Source organism: Amblyomma mixtum, chromosome 9 (assembly GCF_055824585.1).
Source record: "Amblyomma mixtum isolate Tamu chromosome 9, ASM5582458v1, whole genome shotgun sequence".
In the NCBI taxonomy this organism is placed as follows: domain Eukaryota; kingdom Metazoa; phylum Arthropoda; class Arachnida; order Ixodida; family Ixodidae; genus Amblyomma; species Amblyomma mixtum.
Genome location: NC_143020.1, coordinates 104,887,721 through 104,906,486, shown reverse-complemented (window position 1 = coordinate 104,906,486; position 18,766 = coordinate 104,887,721). Strand labels below are relative to the sequence as shown.

The following is an 18,766-nucleotide window of genomic DNA, read 5'->3' as shown; positions in this document are numbered from 1 at the left end:
GTGTGACGTCACATCCACCGGAAGTCGTCACGGCATAGTGTCCTCGGCTTTCGCCTCTCAGCACTTAGTTACCAAAGTGTCGTCGCAATTTTTTGTGCACTTTCTGAAACGTATCAAAGAAGAGACATTGGAATAACCTTTTCCTACAGCCTTCATTAAACATTTAAACAACAATACGCAACTTTCGCTAAAATGACGCGCAGATTGTGAAAGGTCAAAACTTTGAGTCACTATAAAGTGTGCTCAGCCCAAGCCGGAGTATATTTGAAATAAAGAAGAGAGAGAGGGGGGGGGGGGGGTATGAGAAACTTTGTGAAGAGCAAGGGTAACTGGGGGGGACACTCCTAAAGTCATCATCATCATAAGCCTGATCACACCCACTGCAGGGCAAAGGTCTCTCCCATATCCCTCCAATTAACCCTGTCCTTCGCCAGCTGCGGCCACCGTATCCCCGCAAACTTCTTAATCTCATCCGCCCACCTACCTATCCGCCGCCCCCGTGCTACGCTTGCCTTCTCTTGGAATCCACTCCGTTACCCTTAAGGACCCTCAGTTATCCTGCCTTCGCATTACACGCCCTGCCCAAGCCCATTTCTTCCTCTTGATTTCAACTAGGATGTCATTCCGCGTTTGTTCCCTCACCCACTCTGCTTTCTTCCTTAAAGTAACACCCGTCATTTTCCTTTCCATAGCTCGCGACGTTGTTCTTAAGCTGAAAACCATTTTCGTTAGCCTCCACGTTTCCGCCCCATAGATGAGTACCGGTAAGATACTACTGTTATATACTTCTCTCTTGAGTGATGCTGGTAAACTGCCATTAGTGATCTGAAGAAGCGGCCAAATGCGCTCCACCTCATTCTTATTGAACTATAATGCATGCAGCTCATACGCACACCTTCAATGCGGATGCCATGAACTCAAGATTAAACACTGAGCCTGAAGAAAGAATATAGTCTCCCTAAATTTTATTCATTTATATATTTATTGCGCCCATGAACAGCAACAGCCTTAGTTATGGTACACAAACACACCAATAACAGATTCAAGGAAAGCTTGAATGTATCAAGGGAAGACACAAAAATACCAGCATGGTCATCACTGCGGTTAGCTAAACTATCAAACAAAAACCGCGCGCCTAATGGAGGGTTAGAGCGACGAGACCTTTTCAGTGAAAAAAAAAAAAAAAACATTCTGTTGGCGGAGCCGTTTTGTCGTTGCGTTAAAACAGATTGGTTCTAGGACGAGAGAGCAATCAGGCGGTGTAGACATATGTAACTTCCCGTTTTCCTCTGGTGGTTGATAAACCTTCAAGGTTACACTTACTGAGGATGCTGGTATACTGGCAGTAAAATCGGCGACTAAAATACCAACCATAATATGATTCAATAAAAACGGTGTTGAACTTTTTCTATTCTACCGTTAAGTACAGTACAAATGCAGTTCCAAAATTCAAGCTTAGAGCGCACAGTTGAGCGAACAAAACAGTATTATCAAACAATGGAGATCACTGAATCCACGCTTGATACAATAAAATCGCATATAGAAGAAGCAGAATTGATAAAGTAGTTAACACGTTCATGAAATCTCAAGCACAGTCCTTGCAAACACAAAGACTTGGAGTGCTTTTCGCTCTCATCAAACTGTCGCCACCGAGGGGAGTAGCGAAATCCTACGGGGGACACGCTTCCTATAGTAAGCGATATAGCTGCCGTCTTGATTTAGCTCGAAATGATTAAAGCCGTTTGAAGTGCACTTTTCCACAGTGCAAATGTCGTCTTGTAGAACGGCACACTCTTCTGGATCAGAAATAAACAGCGCGTGTGACATAAATAAACACTGTATACATTGTATATACGTTTAAACAACGTATACGCCTAAGCACTCGTCAGCAATCTTCCACGGTCAGTGAGGTTCGCCAAAGCGCCAAGGAACCAACGACCGTAATTAATAAACACACCTGCAAGCCGTAAACACCGCAACCCCCTGCTGGCTATTTTCCCAAATTCAAGAAACCATCGCGTACAGTCACGGAGAAAGAAAGAAATGGCGGTAATACAGAACGAAATTACCGGTTTCGAAACGAGGAACTGACGGTTCAAAACTCACAAATGAGCATGAAGTCCAGTAATCCATGGCTGTCTCTCAGCTGTGATGCTGTCAGATTCGAAAGCCGGCGCGTCACGCAGCGAAGACGAACTTAAGAAACAAAAAAAAAAAGCAAACGGTCGCGGAACAGCTATGCGCTCAGCGTTATCGCGTTGGAGTTCGTCATTTTTCTTCTTTTCGAAAGCTCGCAAAAGATCTTCTTCCCGATCTAACAGATAGAGCAAGCCACGAAGAAAACACAGCAGGACGAGCGACGACCAACGCGCGAATACTACGTACGCAAAAAGAAGAGAAACAAACAAACTTACCTTCTCTTTTCAGGCCGAGCGTAGGCTGTCACGTTCTTTCAGCTGCGCGCGCCGGCATCTCCGTGGCCCGTTATACCCCCCCTACGCACAGCAAACCACGCCGCACTGGCACGATCCAAGAGAGAGTGAATACTGGCGCCGCTCGCCCCACCAAGAAACCGTTTTGTGAGCCGCACCAACAGCACGCGCACAGAACAAACAGCGAAAGCAAAACGCAAACTCCAAAAAAGCCCGCCCGCTAACCGCCGCCTCCGCGGCTAGCGCAGTTTGGCCGGTACGCCGTTTGGGTTGGCGCGTTGCTCCGCGGGACTATTTGCGATCGCGTCGTATCACGTGATCATAAAGTGAAGTGGTGCGGCGGTAACTTTAGTTGTGTCAGCCAGTGAAACTCTCCATAGAAAACGGGCATCAAAATATAACGCTGTACATTAGGTAAATTACAAACTAACAGATTGTCGCGACATCTGCCGAGTAAAAAATAATTACTTTACCCAAAAAGCAAAGTTAAAAGTGTCTCAAATAGGTCAATGCTGAAAATTGTGGGCGGCACAACAACTTCTTCATTTTAAAACTTTAGCCTGAGTTTATAATTGGATTTGGCGTCGAGTTTCGCATCTGTACGGATGAAAGACCTCCTCCTTTTCCTTTCGTTTAGCGCGCAGTGTATTTCTCCGCTCGCCGCGTCGTCTGCTTGACGGCCGCTGCGCTGTATGCAACGCAGGATATGATTCGATTGGTCCTGTTGTCGCTGACTATTGCGGGTGTTAGCACGCGTATCCTGCCAGCCCTGGCCCATTGATTGGGAGAAGCGGTAGTGCATAAAAATGCCTGAGCACGGTTCTCGACGAACACAAAGCACAGAGAGTGACATTCACCGCTGGAACGCTCTTCTGTAATCAGGAGCCTGTATGCTAATGAACCAAAAATATGAGTTTACTAATTTTTGCCTCACCTGTAGCGGTTCAACTCAATTAGGTTGCGTTACAAACTTACTTCCATTCTAAGAATTAATGCTAATAGAACTGATACTTTGGCTCATGATACGCAAAGCGTCCTCACGTTTTTGGCGTCGAATGTTCGCCTCCGAAAAAACATAACTCACCCCGCCTAACGCACTTACAGCAGCAGGCTGGCGACCACTGATGTTTTTACGCATGTAAATTCGCTAACATTGTTTATAAGACCACGACTGGAATAGTATCCCTCTCAAGTTTATAGTCGAGTCCGGATATACTGTACCCGGATATATCAAATTATTATTTATATCGAACAGCCCCGATGAAAATCGCGTGCAAAAGTGTAGCACTATTGTTTGCGTATATCGAACTCGCGTTCAGTGGAGCATTCGATATATCGAACTGAGCGCCGCGCCCCTTGAGTGCCGCTTTTTCTAACGGTGTTCTTTGAACTCTCATCACACGCGGATATCAAATGGCAACTGCGGCGGCCGGCAACATCGTTTCACTCCCTCTTTGTATTTTTGTAACATACCACGAGAATTAAGACTGCGTCATTACAAACGCCATACTGTCGCCTGGGCTGGCCTTGATGGCCTGATAGCGCCAGTGAACCTAACGTAACTTCGCAAACAGGAAACAGCGAAGACATCGTTAACGGACCAACGCGAACGCATTAAACGTTGTCGCTACGCGGCAGACCGACGCTTCACGACTGAGATGTGTGGCACAGTGCCCATTCATAACACCATTCGCGAATATCCCGGTAGACACAACATTCAAAACCTAAAACTTTGATTTCCCAAAAACCTGCAGATTGTCGCGCCATCTACTGACGTGCGTTTAAACTGGCTTTCAAAATGTTTTGATGAAAATTTTAGGCACAATACCGCAGCGAAGCGGCCAGTTCATCTGTCAAATACACAAGTTTTGCGTGAAGAAATGTACGAAATTTAACTAATATATAAGAAGTTCTACTGGCGACTTCATAGCCGGGCTTCTTAAAAGCCTTAAAAAATTTCTTTAGGCACTTTATAGACTGTCCATAGAGTACTGTCTATAGAGCCTGTAGACTTTCAATAGACATCGTATAGATTAGTTTATGGGCAATCAAATCCTATGGACAGTCTATAGAGTGTTCATAGACTTCTGTATATAGAGTCTATAGACTTTCTATAGACATCCTATAGACTAGTCTATAAGAAATACATATCCTATACACAATCTATACACAAACTATATATTTATAGCCATACACTTTTAGCAGACTTTTTTCTATAGACAGGCTATACAGCATGAATAGACGAAAGGAAATATCTAGACTAGAAGAAGGCAATACAGTCTCTAAGAAGTCTATAGACAGTCTATAGACCCTTTTTGTATGTGTAGATGGCGGAAACCTTTTGACGTTTTGTTTATCAGTGTTCTCACTGGCCTCGCTGAAGAACATGTTGCCGCCTAAGCAGACTAGGAGTGCGGCGGGAAAAGTTTTGCCATCTGCAGCGGGAAGTTCGTCATAGAAAGAAGGAACGAAAGAAGAAATAAAAAGCGTGAAGGAGGGGAACTTTCATCCTCGCCCACGCGCAACTGAGCGCTTCTTTTTTCCCCGACGAGAAAAGGCTTTGGCCCGTGCGCGCCGGTTCGCGGAATAAGGAAACAATGAGGCGTAATTGTTCCGAACGGCTTATACATGAATACCGCGCGGTATACGACCATGTCACGCTCCCGTGGCTTCCGCTAGCCCTCGACGGTCTTTTCTTGACAAACTCGCACCGGGTGTGTCCCGAATGGGGGCAGATGTAGGCATTCGAGCCAAAGGGTTATGTCATTAGCAGAGCATGTTTCAGCTCTCGCTTCTTTGCAGTCTCCTCACCCCTTAATTCTCTTCATTCCCTCTCACACTTAACGAGGCCTATGCGCCATGTCTTCGTTAATAGAAATTACACCCTCACGATACCTGAAGTTCGTTGAATATGTTGCCGTCCTTTAGAGCATAGTGTATATATGACCTATAAATTGTTATTAATAGCACAAAAAAAGAAAAAGTAAGGTATACATGATCTCACCGTAAAACAGCGCGCTTACACGGGACGAAGAAAGAAGACACGCACACACACAGCGCTGAACTTACAACTGCATGGTTTATTGCATTGCTCGCAATAAATACCGGAAAGGAATACAAAAAAAAAACAAAAAACGCTGGCAAAGCACGCTGGCAAAACACCTATCTGCCTGTCATTGCACACCTAACCTTGGACGAAGCCAGATTTTGAGGCGGTATAATTATCAACACAAACGTGAACTATATGAAGCATTCATCATAGATAGGAAAGGCGTGTCATGCGTTAGCACTCCATCGATGGCACTGATAAGAAAAGAGATTCAATATCTTGAATAACCATTGACGACATGATGCGACAGGAGGATATCTTCCTCGCCTTCCTTTGGTTTTTTGTTGTTTTTTTTTTGTTTTTTTTTGTACTCCTTTCTGGTATTTATTGCGAGCAATGCAATAAACCATGCAGTTGTAAGTTCAGCGCTGTGTGTGTGCCTGTCTTCTTTCTTCGTCCCGTGTAAGCGCGCTGTTTTACGGTGAGATCATGTACCAACTGGCCCGGCAACTATCCTTAATGCAAGGTACACATGTACCGGACAATCTCCATAGTCATAACTTGGGGAACAAGAAAAGGCGGAACCAGTTCAAAATTAAAGCGGCAGTAACATGACCCGCATTTCTTATTGGTTTCACTGGTCAATGCAAGCTCAAAAGGTGAGAAAGAGCGCGCCGTTACACCCTAAACTAAGGAGTAGAAAAGGCAGTAAGCCCTCCTCCCTTTTATAAAAAGAGCTAGAAGAGAGCTTACTCCCATACAGGCGTTTGTGTTTGTAGTGTAAGCTTATTTACCGACGATAAAGTATGCAGTTTTCAGCAGCTATGATCAGAACAAAAAAAAATGCCCAGGCTTAGCAAGAATGCGTTGCATATTGCGCGGTCTTTTTGCTCGAGGTATTGCTTGGCGGCACTCGATTTCCTCAGCAGCTTTTCCTCCGTGACGTATGGATGGATGGATGGATGGATAGGAGCGCCCCCTTTGAAACGGGGCGGTGGCAACCGCCACCATGCTCAGCCGTCCTTTTTTGTTTTTTTTTTCCTTCCTTTTTTTGGTTTTTGTTTTCTTTTTTTTTCACGTGGTTTGGTGGCTGCCCGGCCGTGCCCAAGGGCTGAACTGAGTGATTGCAATATGCTACGCGTAAAAAGCGATATTGCAAAAGCACTTCAGCGTTTATCGATCCCTCGAGCGAAAAATACAAATTTCTTCGCCCAACAGTGAGTTTCCATCAGCTAAACAGACAGCTTGCCACGACTGTCTGACGGGAAAAGATTTTGAAAGGGCATACGGGAGAGAGGGCCGGGGCGGGGTGTTTTGAGCAAAGGAAAGGCGCGTCAAGCTGTGTGCACGGTAAACGCCAAAATGAATCCCGCGTGAAAAGAATGAAGTAGGGGATGAAATCAGGGAAAGAGAAGGTAAAAGGAGTAAACTGCTATAGGGTGTAATTTTGCACTCCTTTTACGCGGTGGTACACAAGCACCGAGAACCCGTTACCCTGAGCTCGCCTGCAACTGTTGCTGCAAGACCTTCCTTCGGTCGTCATAGCAACAGTAAATACCAAGCGGCGTCAAGTCCATGAATAATCAAGCCAGTGTTAACTTACCTTATATAGTGTTTTTCGTTGTTGCCTGGTGGCAAAGTGTGTCCAAGAATGTATTATTCCAACAACTTGAGCTAATTATTTGCTTATTTATTTGCAATGCGCAACACATGATGCACAGCTAAATCTCAAAGCCACGTACATCGTACGCTTCTTTCGGCACCATTCGACTTTTCCGGTTGTGCCTTTTGCGTTTCTTGAGAAAGTACACATATCAGTGCTCATTCTTCTTGGGTTACTTATTTATGATTCAATATCATCCGCCAGTTAGATTAGGTAACAGAGGCCTCTCCTTCCGCTGATCCCCGATTATCATTTTCACTCACACTCCGCGGCCGTCACAATCCCTTTCAAAGTACTAACCCCGTCGATTTAGTTCCATGCCCTTCCTTCTTTCGTCCCCTCTTTCAATTTATTCTTCTTTCCAACAGCCTTCCCTCCTTTCTTTCTTAATCCTTCCCTCCCTCTTTCCATCCATCTCTCGTTCCCTTCCTGCCTCCTTCCTACATTCTTTCTTAGCTACCTTCCATCCTTTGTTCTTTCATTCATTCCTTGCTTGCTTGCTTCCTTCCTTCCTTCCTTTCTTCCTTCACTCTTGCTTCACTCCGTCCATCCTTCGCCCCTTCATCTCTTCCTTCCTTCATTTCTTGTTTCCTTCCTTCCATCCTTCCTTCATTGCTTGCTTCATTCCATCCTTCGTTCACTCATTCCTTGCTTCCTTCCTTCCTTCCTTCACTTCTTGTTTCCTTCCTTCCATCCTTCCTTCATTCCTTACTTCATTCCTTCCATTCATTCCTTCCTTCTTTCCTTCCTTCCTTCCTTCCTTCCTTCCTCTCTCCCTCCCTCCCTTCCTTCCTCCCTCCCTCCCTCCCTCCCTTCATTCCTTCCTTCCCTTCCTTCCTTCCTTCCTTTCTTCCTTCCTTCCTTCCGCTCGTTTTTCTTCCTTCAATATATTCACACGCATGCACTCGCCCACCTCGCCACGCCTGTGAGCCGTATTCATCAGGCTGCACTTGGGGCCGCTCTCGCTGACCTTTACCAGTGTTTCCCCCTTGCGTGACAAGAGGACATTGCAGAGTGCAGAATGAAAGGTGTTTGCGGGAATCGCCACGCCGACTGGCCTCGACGACTCCGCGAAAACAATATTACGCCGCAACGATCGCTCCCACTACTTAATTTTCTTTTTGCCTGGAGGCCGTAAACACTTTTGGGTTATAGCATGCATAGTTAAACAAATGGGCACTTCTGCGAGGCAAAAACGAGTTCCTGCGCTAATGAAAGCATCTCGGTGTGCACGCTAACTGCAATTTGCGTCACATACCGCAAATTCCAGCATACAGTCCTCTCGGGCTATGTCTAAGAGTTAAAATTTTGATCTTTGCGGACTATACGGTAATTTCTGTTTCAGTGTAGCTCTATATAGTATAGAATCCATACGATTTCAGCAGCGCGAACACGGTTAGGAAAAGACAGAAGGCGGACAGGACAGAGCGCTGAACTATCAACTTTATTTCAAGAATGTCCAAGGCCCCGCTCTTAAATACACACGCCACAGAAAACGCCCACCTGGGGGATTTAACTCAGGGTTGTGACAGCAATAAGAAATCTGTTCCCCGTTTCAAAAGAACATCTGTACTAAAAAAGCATAAAAACCGGTTGACGCGCGAAATTGTTGAAGCTGCCTACATCAGGAAGTCTAGGGATGGTTGTGTTAGCACTCCTTCAATCTCCCTGTCCGAAAAAGAAGTCGCCTTTCTCTCTGGTTTTATTTGATTTCACCCGTTTTTAGAGGCATCCTTTACATGGTTTCTGACGTTTTAGCTGTGTTAGTTGTTGGCGTTCATCCTTAGTTAACCTTTTTTGCAGTTTTTCGCCATTTCACTTAACAGCCTCCGCTTCCTCGGCTTTGTTATCCCATCGTGTTGTAGCAATGTCATTCCTGTGTTTTTAGCTTTTTTTGCTTGTGTTTTCTTCAGACCTTCATGCACCCTCAGCCCTGTTGTTCCATGCTTTTTACATGTCTTTCACTGGTTTTTAGTCTTTTCTTTGTTAGCACTCGTGCTCGTTGTATCCTTGATAACCCGGGAAAAAGTGATAATACACTCGTTCGCGCTCTGATTGTGTTGTGCTTAGATAAATCCCCCAGGTGGGCGTTTTCTGTGGCGTGTGTATTTAAGAGCGGGGCCTTGGGCATTGTTGAAATAAAGTTGATAGTTCAGCGCTCTGTCCTGTCCGCCTTCTGTCTTTTCCTAACCGTGTTCGCGCTGCTGAAATCGTATGGATTCCCACGAACTAGCCCGCCAGTTTGTGTTAGTATAGAATGTACCGGGTGTGGACTGTACTTCGGGTCGCGGATTGCCTGGTGAGGACAATTTAGTAAATTTTTTTTGTTCAGTTAAAACTGAGCCCGGCGGCAGAATGTATACCGGAAACTACTGTGTATCTACTAGTTGCAGCAGTGTTCAGGTGGGTGAACTAAGAGAATGGGGCCACCCCTACGGAAAACACTCTTGCTCGTCCGAGACGATCACGACACCGTCCCACAAGAGCCGCACGCGAGCGGCACACACATAAGTATGCTTCGCTATAGGAACACAGCGATGCGTGAATTTGTGCGCATTCGCGCTTGCGGTCCGCAACGTTCCCGCGTATACACAAGTGTGCCAACTGCTGATTCGTTCCGCTTTATTGAGCAGCTCCCACAGAAGCCTGTATCTTAACCTTCCTCGTATACTTCTATACTTCCTCGTACTCTTACCCGCTCAAGCTGAAGTGCTCGTACGCGCTCACGTTCTTTTTTCTTTGTCTTTAAGCACCCAGCCTGCTGGAAATAGTTTCATATCACCAGTTATTTTCGGGTGGGCTTGTCGCAATGCTACCCGACGGCGTCCATAGTGACCTGTTAGAACAAAGCTTTCTTAGGATGGCGTTGCGCACACGAACAAACACACACAGGAATAGGCAGATGACAGAAAGAGCGCAATTTCAGAAGACAGAAAGAGCTCTCTTTCTGTCTTCTGCCTCTTCCTGTGTATGTTTGTTCGTGTGCGCAACGCCATCCCAAGAAAGCTATTCACCAACTCGCCCAGAAAGAAGTTCTTCTACATTACTAGAACAAAGCCTTGCCTGCTGGGGAGGCTCATTCAGTTCCTCAATGAGTTCGAATAAAAAATTTGAATGGGACTGTTAAGCTCCGCCTTAAGGGTCTGCTGCGATAGCGTAATGGGTTAATTCCCATATATGCAGAAGCTCATTCTCTACTTTACATTCACAGATCCCTGGGAGTCCTCATACCCCTCCTGGCGCAGTGGTGCAGTGGTTAAGCGATGCACCACTGCCGTGCGATGGCAGGTGCTCCCAGCGGGGGACATTGCCAGCAAACCACAAACCTCTCAGAGACGTCTAGCTATAGACGTATCTGAGAGGTTTGTGGTTTGCTGGGTTGTGCGGCCCAGGTTGCTCTTCCCAAGTGACCAATCATTAATTTAACTGCCACCTGCCACGGTGGGCAAGACATGTTGTGATGACGCAACACGGTCACGTGACCTAGGTGTCCCACCTGCATCTCATAGGTTGCTCGCTGGGGACAACTTGCCAGAGCCATGCCCGCGATTTTTCGCTCACAACGACGACATCGCCGACACCGGATTTTCTGGGGCCTTTAACGCTGTCGCGTTTAAACAGCGCCGAGGTGGCGCGCTTGGCTGCAGTGTGATATTTGTCGCACATCTTCACTTCGAGCAGTTCACTCCTGTTGCATGTTCCCTAAGAAAGTTAACCATCCATCCAGAAACCAAATGATGGGACCATGTAGCTTGTGCGCAGGGTCTCGAATGATCACTTGTGGACAAATTGGCTTTATCTGCACACTGCATCGTTATAACGAAACGGTTTATACCGAAATAGTGGATATAACGAAGAAATAACGATTCCCCTCGGAAGCTCGGGTCAACATGGGCTGTAAGGAAGCTACAGCTATAACGAAGTAGTCGCCAGGCCCCTTCAACTTCGTTATAACGAGGTTCAACTTATGCCAATGAAAAGTTGGTGCTTGCACACTTTCGTGTCCGTTCCACCCTGTGGCCGTATTCGTCCGTCAAGATATTATACAGCGCCCCTTCTTTTGACAACTAGTCTCTAACATCTGAAAGCATCGCACTTATCGTCGTTAGCGGTAGCACGAGGAGCGCAGAGCGCCCCTAGCTCCCTACGACGGACTGCCACTGATCCAACACCCAAACGAATCATTTGGGCTCCTGGCCACCAGGGCTTACGAGGTAATGAGGCCGCTGACGCGGCTGCCCGAGCGCTTACTCACCGGGCTCCTCATCCCAGCTCTTCTGGCTCGGAGATTAACCAGCCGCTGCTGCGATTCAGGGAAATATTAACATATTATAGCGACAACCACCGCCTTTTCCCGGCCCCTGCAAAAGGGCTGAGTAAGACAGGTACTTTACTCTGTCCTACAATAATAAAACATTACGATCCTAACACGGATGGGCGATGCCCACACTGTGGGGTGACCTGTGATATCTTCCACATGGTGTGGGCATGTACTCAAAATCCCCACCTCCCCCTACCCCTTCCAGAGAGGCATGGGAGACTGCCCTCCTCAACTGCTCCTCGCTTGTGTCCCAAAGGGCTCTGGTGAAACGGGCGAGAGACGGGGCCTCGTCGTGCGGTGTCCCGGACCAGGGACGCCGACCATGTAGCGGGGCCACTCGGTGGCTCCCAAACTCTTTTTCACAAAATAAAAGTTTTCACCACCACCACCACCCCCGAGAGCTAGGTTGAGAGCCTCAGGCCCGTCAGGGACGCTTTCATTCTGCATGATCGCCAGCTACTCCCCAGACAGCATGGCGATGAGATGAATGGGGTCCATGGTCACTGTCAAAATAATGAACACAGGCAAGCTAGGAATTCACTAATTTTGACCCATGACTCATTTCGGCTCACTAACTTAACTCACGACTTATTTGGGCTCGCTCACTCGTTTCGACTCGTGGCACATATGGGCTCACTGAAGCGCCTATATATAGTGGCATGTACCGAGCCGACTGAACCGACACCCCCCCCACCCCCGCGACATGATGGAGCTCGGTCCAAGCTTCCAACACATCCTCACGCGGCTCATTACCGCATCCGCACGTGCGTAAAGCCACCTCGTTCTGAAGCGTCCTTGGCATTGGCAGTAAATCTTTCTTCTCTGCTGTCAGCAAACAAGGAGGAAAAAAAATGGCTGAGACTGAACTTGGTTAAGCCTGGAGAATGCGAAGCATCATCGTGTCGCGTAATTTGGAGGCGCACAACCACAGCGACGGCGCGAGGTGGGCCCCCGTTTCTCCACTGTCGTGACGTCATCGTGTCACGTGGTGTGACGTAATGTATCACGCGATTTGGAGGCGCACAACCACAGCGACGGCGCGAGGTGGGCCCCCGTTTCTCTACTGTCGTGACGTCATCGTGTCACGTGGTGTGACGTCATGTATCACGTGATTTGGAGGCGCATAACCACGGTGAAGGGCTGAAGTGGTAGCTAAAGCAGTATGCTTCGCATAAAAAAAAAATGGCCTGGCTTAGCTAGCTTATGGTTAAGCCTAGGATGCGAAGCATAGTTTTGCGGTCTGGCGAGCCGCCCTCTCCCTGGCCGACATCTCGCTGCTCAATTGACTCAACCAGTGCGTCGCCTTTTGCGTGACGTCAGTATCTCCTAGCGGTAGGAGCGGGAGTTAGGCCGCCGGCGGAGGCTGCGCGTCCGCAAGCGAGCGCACGAGGCCCCAGCTTTCACAGCTGTTGTGACGTCATGTCACGTGGTGCGCCGATGAAGGTCAAGTGGTAGCTACATAGAGAAACATACTTACGTAAAGAGCGGACACTCCCATAGGGCCCTGCGGCCGAGCTTCTACACTGCCGCCAGCGCCCCGAGCGGGTGGTCAGACCGCTGATTTCGTCCTCCGAGATTTTAGGCGACCGCGTCCAACGTTGCCGCGGCTCGATTTCAGTCAACGTTGGTTTCAGTTTCGTCGGGGGGGGGGGGGGGGGGGGGGGTCAGACTGCTATGTTCGTCCTCCGAGATGTTAAGCCCGCGCGTCAACTTTGCTTCAGTTCCGGTTTCGATAGCAATGCTTTCGATTCTGATTTACGTTTGGCTATTGAAATATTCAACTACATCTTCTAGGTGCAGCCCCAGGGCTTTAATATTTCATTTCTAACCATGCCATACATATAAACGTGATGAACACTCGCATCGCAAACTTTCACTTGAAATACACCAAGCTTCTCGACGAACCTACACAAGCTGAATTAGTTTATGCAGGTTGAAATAATGCAATCAGAGCTGTTCTTAATTTTGTGCCGTCATTGAGTCGCCTCTTTCAGTTGCAGACATAGAAGGGAATGGTTTCACACAGAGTTTATTTTTTCGCGTTACAATTTTGAACAGTACAGAAAAAAAAATACTTGATAACACACACATTTTATAGAATACATCATGATACAAAGAGCAACAAGAAAGAAGTTATCGTAAAGCCGATGGCACCACGTCACGAACAAAAAACTATTGCACATACGCTCTACGGGTTTCTCATCCAAAACGTCACCTGTGCGAACAGGAGTTGTGTCATGTGCTTCTTTGCAGCAGAGAGAACCAAGCAAAGATAATTCGCGCACCAACTTAGCACAGCTGCCGCCGGTGACAGAAAAACGAAAGCAGACGACGCGAAACGAAGTTGTAAACGCTTTATTGCGACAGACAAAAACCGAACTCGTTGAAATTACGGAAACTTTGTGCAAAGAATGTTTTCTATGTATAACAGTAATAACGTGGTCAAGAAAGTTCTTTTAAATAAACTGCGCTGCCCCCTACACTCCTCGGTAGAGGGCTCGTTTCTCCGGTGGGTGCTAGATGGCGCCACGAGTAACATTGCAGCGAATCTTTCCGTTTTGGTTCTCCGTCGCTGCAGACGATGGAGATTTTCAAATAATTCTGACCGAATCAGGCGAGTACCCCACCTAAATGTAATAAAAAACTAAACTGATCACTCAATGCAACCTCTGTGCAAAATTTGAGCCCGAACAAACGTGCGGTTACGCCGAGAGATTTTTTTTCGATGTTCTCTGATTTACGCAACACGCGATATATGGATACGGACCGCTTAGATACAACCCAATGGACGTGTGATAAGCTGTCGACCTTTGAAGCAGAGTGGAAGCAACATAGGCCGCCTGGCGGGTGGTCAGACCCTTTTTTGCTCGGCCGCGAAACAGCTTGAGTGTCCGCTCTTTACGTAAGTATGTTTCTCTATGGTAGCTACGCGGCCGTGCGCGGCGCAGCAAGGAAGAGCTCGGTTGTGCGAGTAATATGCTTCGCATAAAAAACAGCCACACCACCATCGCGAAAAAAAACACCATTATTTGAGCCTGAGCCCGGACTCATGACTCAAATAATGATCTGAATATGAGTTAGAACTAACTCATGACTCAGATCTTGATCTGAATGTGGGTTTGGACTGACTCATCACTCAAATGATGTCACTGTGGGTTTCGTGGACCACTTTTCCCGGACCCCAAGTTTCGTTACTAACGGACCATAAAAATGAGCGCCGAGAGGCGCTGAAAAACAAAATGTGAATTGGATATTTTGTACTTGAATTGAAGATGCGAAAAAGCTTTTTGTCGCCTTTAGCGCGAGGCATTCGCGACATTTTTCAGTGTGTGGATGAAATTTCACTCTTGTCTTGAATTTTAACAGAAAGCAGCACCGCGAGACAGCCACACTGTGCCGCTGTTATCATCATCATCACATACTCTTGTTTGAAAATGGCCGCGCACAGAGATGTGATGGACGGTGTCGAATGTGATCGCTTAGACAGCGAGATTTTGAAGCGTTTCCCTTTGATGATTCCGATGAACGAAAGCTGCACCGAATACAAGGGATTCCTAAAAATACTGGCAAGTGTTTGTTAAAAAAGGAAATATTTTTATAGGTAGCTATGCCGAAAAAAATGTTCAGGATTCGCTCTACTAGAATCGTTATTTTTACATTATGAACAGTGCTCTTAATTATTCTTATTCATTTGCTTCCTTCTGTGACAGACTTTCACAGCCACTCGGTCGCTTATTCATTCGTTCTGTCGGCAGGATGAAGACTTCTTTGTCCATCTAAGCGTCGGCGACGTCCATAATCCGGACACCTATTGCTTGAGCGGCGATTGGGACCTACATCAACTCATAATTTCGTCGGGTAAAAACTTTGACGAGGTTTGTATTCAGTATTTTTATATTAATCGTCGCCGCCTGCTCAGCGCTTTAGCTGAGAACTTCAGTTCTGCTCAATGCTGCGAAATTTTTCAGCTATTCTCGAAATGCAAGTCAGCCAGCCACTTTCTGATGGAGTTTTGCAATCTGATGGTGAGTGATTCTTATCTCATTGACTTTGCAGTCTAATGGTGAGTGAACCTTATCTCATTGATTGGCTATCAGGGATCGCAGTGGCGAATCTGATTGGTCGGCATATGCTGGCCATTCGCGGTAACCTGTGAGGCTAAGCTCGAATGAATCAAGAAAATGGCTTTACGTTCAAAAAGCTGTGTGTATTATGCCCAAGGTTGCTTAATCTCTAGTGTTGCTTGACATTCAGACAAGCACCGGAATTTTCGCGACAAAATAAAGAAAACTTGGGAGAAGTATTTAATTCAGTTAAATTGTATATTAGGAGATCGTTCTGCAGTCAAGGAAGAAACATCGGACATTTGACCCTGCTCCCGAGGTCTTCAGCCGGATAATGGCAGATTTGGAACAGTGCGGATGGGAAAAGTGAGTGTCTGACTGCATTTTACCGTTAAGCGAATAAAGCTGGTAATTGAAAACAAAGCAGTCAAATATTCAACCCTGTGAGAGAGTATGAAAAGGTGTGTGATATGTAAGCAAGGCTCTCAGAAATGGACCGTAGTTGCATGCGTACAGCAGCAATTTAAGGAAGTAGACTTCAGAAAACTCAAATACCTGAATATCCATTCAGATGCGTCTGCTGTTTGCCTTCACATACACCTTTTATCCAATAGAAACAAAGTTTTGTTTTCAGATATGCTGGCAATGAACATTGTCAACAGGTAGTGATGAACAAGTAACAAGATGTCATGCGACATATTTATGTACTAAACATACTAAGGTCTTCTCTAGGAAATTTGGGAAATTTTGTACACGTAAATGACAAATGTATGAAGGAATGACACACGTAACTTAATTTTGCATCTACTGTTTGCTTCTAAAGACTGAGAATTTTCATATGAGCAGCCAAGAGATGTTCTTGGCTGGAACTTTGCTTTTGAATTGCAGATGGTAGGAAGGTCCATGTACATATGAATGTCAAAATTAACTTTTACCATACAAATGTTTAAATGGTTTGTTTCATTTTTCTCCGAATTCACGCATAGTGTTCAGATGTATGACAAATGTTATTTGGTTTTTCATTTCTTTGGTACAGCCTAGAACACCTGAGTGTGTCGGGTGATGAAATACACTTGAAACACACTGATCAGAAGAAGAGGAAGCATTTACTGAAGATTCGATTTTCTGAAGCGGTAAGCTTTTTTATGCAGCATTGCACACAACATTCCAGAATGTTCCAGATGTTTGAGAAAAGTAAACATAGTGCAGACAATGGTTTATTCTCAACAGGCTCTGAGCGGCATTTTCTAAAGCACCTCTGCTATGTTCGATGAGAGCTGTCAGGATGCAAGGATCAGTGTTGCAAGGATTACTGCCCTCTCTCTCATGGTAGCATCTTCAGCTTTATTTGAGCTGTGCCTTCCCTCATGAAAGCAACGCTTTCATAATATATGTGTGGTTGCAATACTTAACGGCACATGATTACAGCAGCAAATTCTTAACACTCATTTTTGGTTACAGAGTAGAATTGAAAGCATCCCAAATGCACCTTTCATGTTCAGCAACTGCCTTGCATACCAAATCTGCTTTCTGCAGTTCCTATATCTCCAGCTTAAAATTTTTTACAAAATTTCTTGCCGTTCTATGCCAAAACACTTCTCTACTACTGGGGTTGCATAGTGTAAGGGTAAAAGTGTTCCACAAACAGGAAATAAGCAAAGTATGTGCTGATTAGGTTTACTTTTTTCTTTTCAGTTTCCAGTTGAAGAGCCCATGGTTGAGTCTGACCTGCCCGTTCCGCTAGAGTTCTATTGGAACAGTGTTGGTAACTTACGGCATCTTGTAACATCTCAAACTACTTGGCAGAATTGATATAAAACAATTGAGTTACTCTTATATGTTCAAGTACTCGTTTCCCAGTGGATGCTTTAATAAATTTTCCCCTCGAAGGATGCTTAATCATAACAGTTCGGGCACTTGATAGTGGCTTTTGGCATGGTAAATTTCGATATCATTAAAATTAAACTTTGCTGACACTGAAAAGCTTATTTGTGTACATAGTCCAGGCCCGTTGGTGTTATTGCATGTGTGAAGATGTGATGATACACCCATGACGTTCTTGTTGCTAACAGGACCAGACACTAAAAGCAGTTTATGACAAGTTCAAGGAAGAAGTTGAAAAGTTTCAAGATTTTTGGGCCGTGATGGACGACCTGGACTCAAACTCCTGGGTTCTTGATCCGACCAGTCCAAGACACTGTGACTGCTACCGTAGGGTAGCCCTAGGTAGAAAGTTTTCCTCTATTCTCTACACTGTGTGCTCATACCTGTTTGGTAGCACAAATAAGTTAATTTGGATTAAGTTCTCATGTACCAAAAGTTTGGGTTGGTCTGACCTAGCTCTTGGAAGCAAAGCTGCACAGTGACAAACAGATGAGAAACAAGGCTATGAAGCTGCCACTTTTGTAGAAATATGTTCTCTGCGAGATGAATTTGACAAGTTTTGTCTTTGCATGTGTCAAAGCCCCCTCCCCTTCTTCTGATACCTTGTGGCAAAACAAATCCACTCCAGTCCGATTGTGCAACAATGAGGACCAATTAAATTGATCTGTATCAATAGATTCTGCGTGTTCCATGGATACTGCCGGGTACTGCTTCACAAGCTCTCTGTTGGCTTGGGCAGGCCCACATATATACTTTGGTGTACCATTAATAAGCAAGATATTAGTAATGATGACATTTACTATTCTGTGCATTATTTTGTGTACCTTCATGCTGGTGGACTACTGCTTGTTGTCTGCAAGCCGTGTTGACACGAAATTCTTTCTTCTTATGCCTAGGAAACAATGTTTCCGTTGCCGTAGTTGTGCAACCAAGAGCACCAAGGATGTTTCCCAGGCTCGAATTCTGCGGTCCTCACAGACGTAAGCTTACTAATTATTACTTAGTAACTTAGTACTGACACAGTTTACTACTTAACGCACTGCTGTTGCTCAGTTCTTATTGCACTGTCTCTCCTGAAATTGTAGTTATATATATTGCATGTGAAAAGAAAATGTAGTTGTGAGGGTCATATTTTGTAATGATTCTTACTGAGATTCCCCCACCTGCTTCTCTGCCATCACTCAGAGCCATCAACACGGACTGCTTGCTTGGCCATCATTTTTGACGTTACAAGTGGTAGCAGCCGCTGATAGCGGAGACAAAGGATAAATCAGAGAAAGACTCATTACAAAATATGGTCCCACGTATTGTAACCATATGTAGTCCACGGTATGCGATGCATTACAGAGAATA

At 45.7% G+C, this 18,766-nt stretch overlaps 2 protein-coding genes across 4 annotated transcripts in view; one reads left to right on the top strand and one right to left on the bottom strand.

The window, feature by feature from the left end:
* LOC149330497 (uncharacterized) overlaps window positions 1–2,679 on the bottom strand; it is a 62,499-nt gene extending 59,820 nt beyond the window's left edge. Inside the window, exon 1 of the mRNA XM_089561094.1 lies at window positions 2,415–2,679. The gene's annotated coding sequence lies outside the window, so the exon portion shown is untranslated. The remainder of the gene's footprint in view (window positions 1–2,414) is intronic.
* The window catches only part of Fancl (E3 ubiquitin-protein ligase Fancl), a 68,043-nt gene that overhangs the window by 43,871 nt on the left and 5,406 nt on the right, over window positions 1–18,766 (top strand). Inside the window, exons 1-8 of one of the 3 annotated variants that reach the window (XM_089561095.1) lie at window positions 14,833–15,031; window positions 15,176–15,340; window positions 15,434–15,490; window positions 15,795–15,895; window positions 16,566–16,662; window positions 17,225–17,290; window positions 17,602–17,755; window positions 18,310–18,393. In XM_089561095.1, coding sequence (XP_089417221.1) covers window positions 14,900–15,031; window positions 15,176–15,340; window positions 15,434–15,490; window positions 15,795–15,895; window positions 16,566–16,662; window positions 17,225–17,290; window positions 17,602–17,755; window positions 18,310–18,393 — 856 coding nt within the window. In that variant the 5' untranslated portion in view covers window positions 14,833–14,899. Of the gene's footprint in view, window positions 1–14,832; window positions 15,032–15,175; window positions 15,341–15,433; window positions 15,491–15,794; window positions 15,896–16,565; window positions 16,663–17,224; window positions 17,291–17,601; window positions 17,756–18,309; window positions 18,394–18,766 lie in introns of those variants that run through there. The other 2 variants (XM_089561096.1, XM_089561097.1) reach the window with 2 other exon arrangements.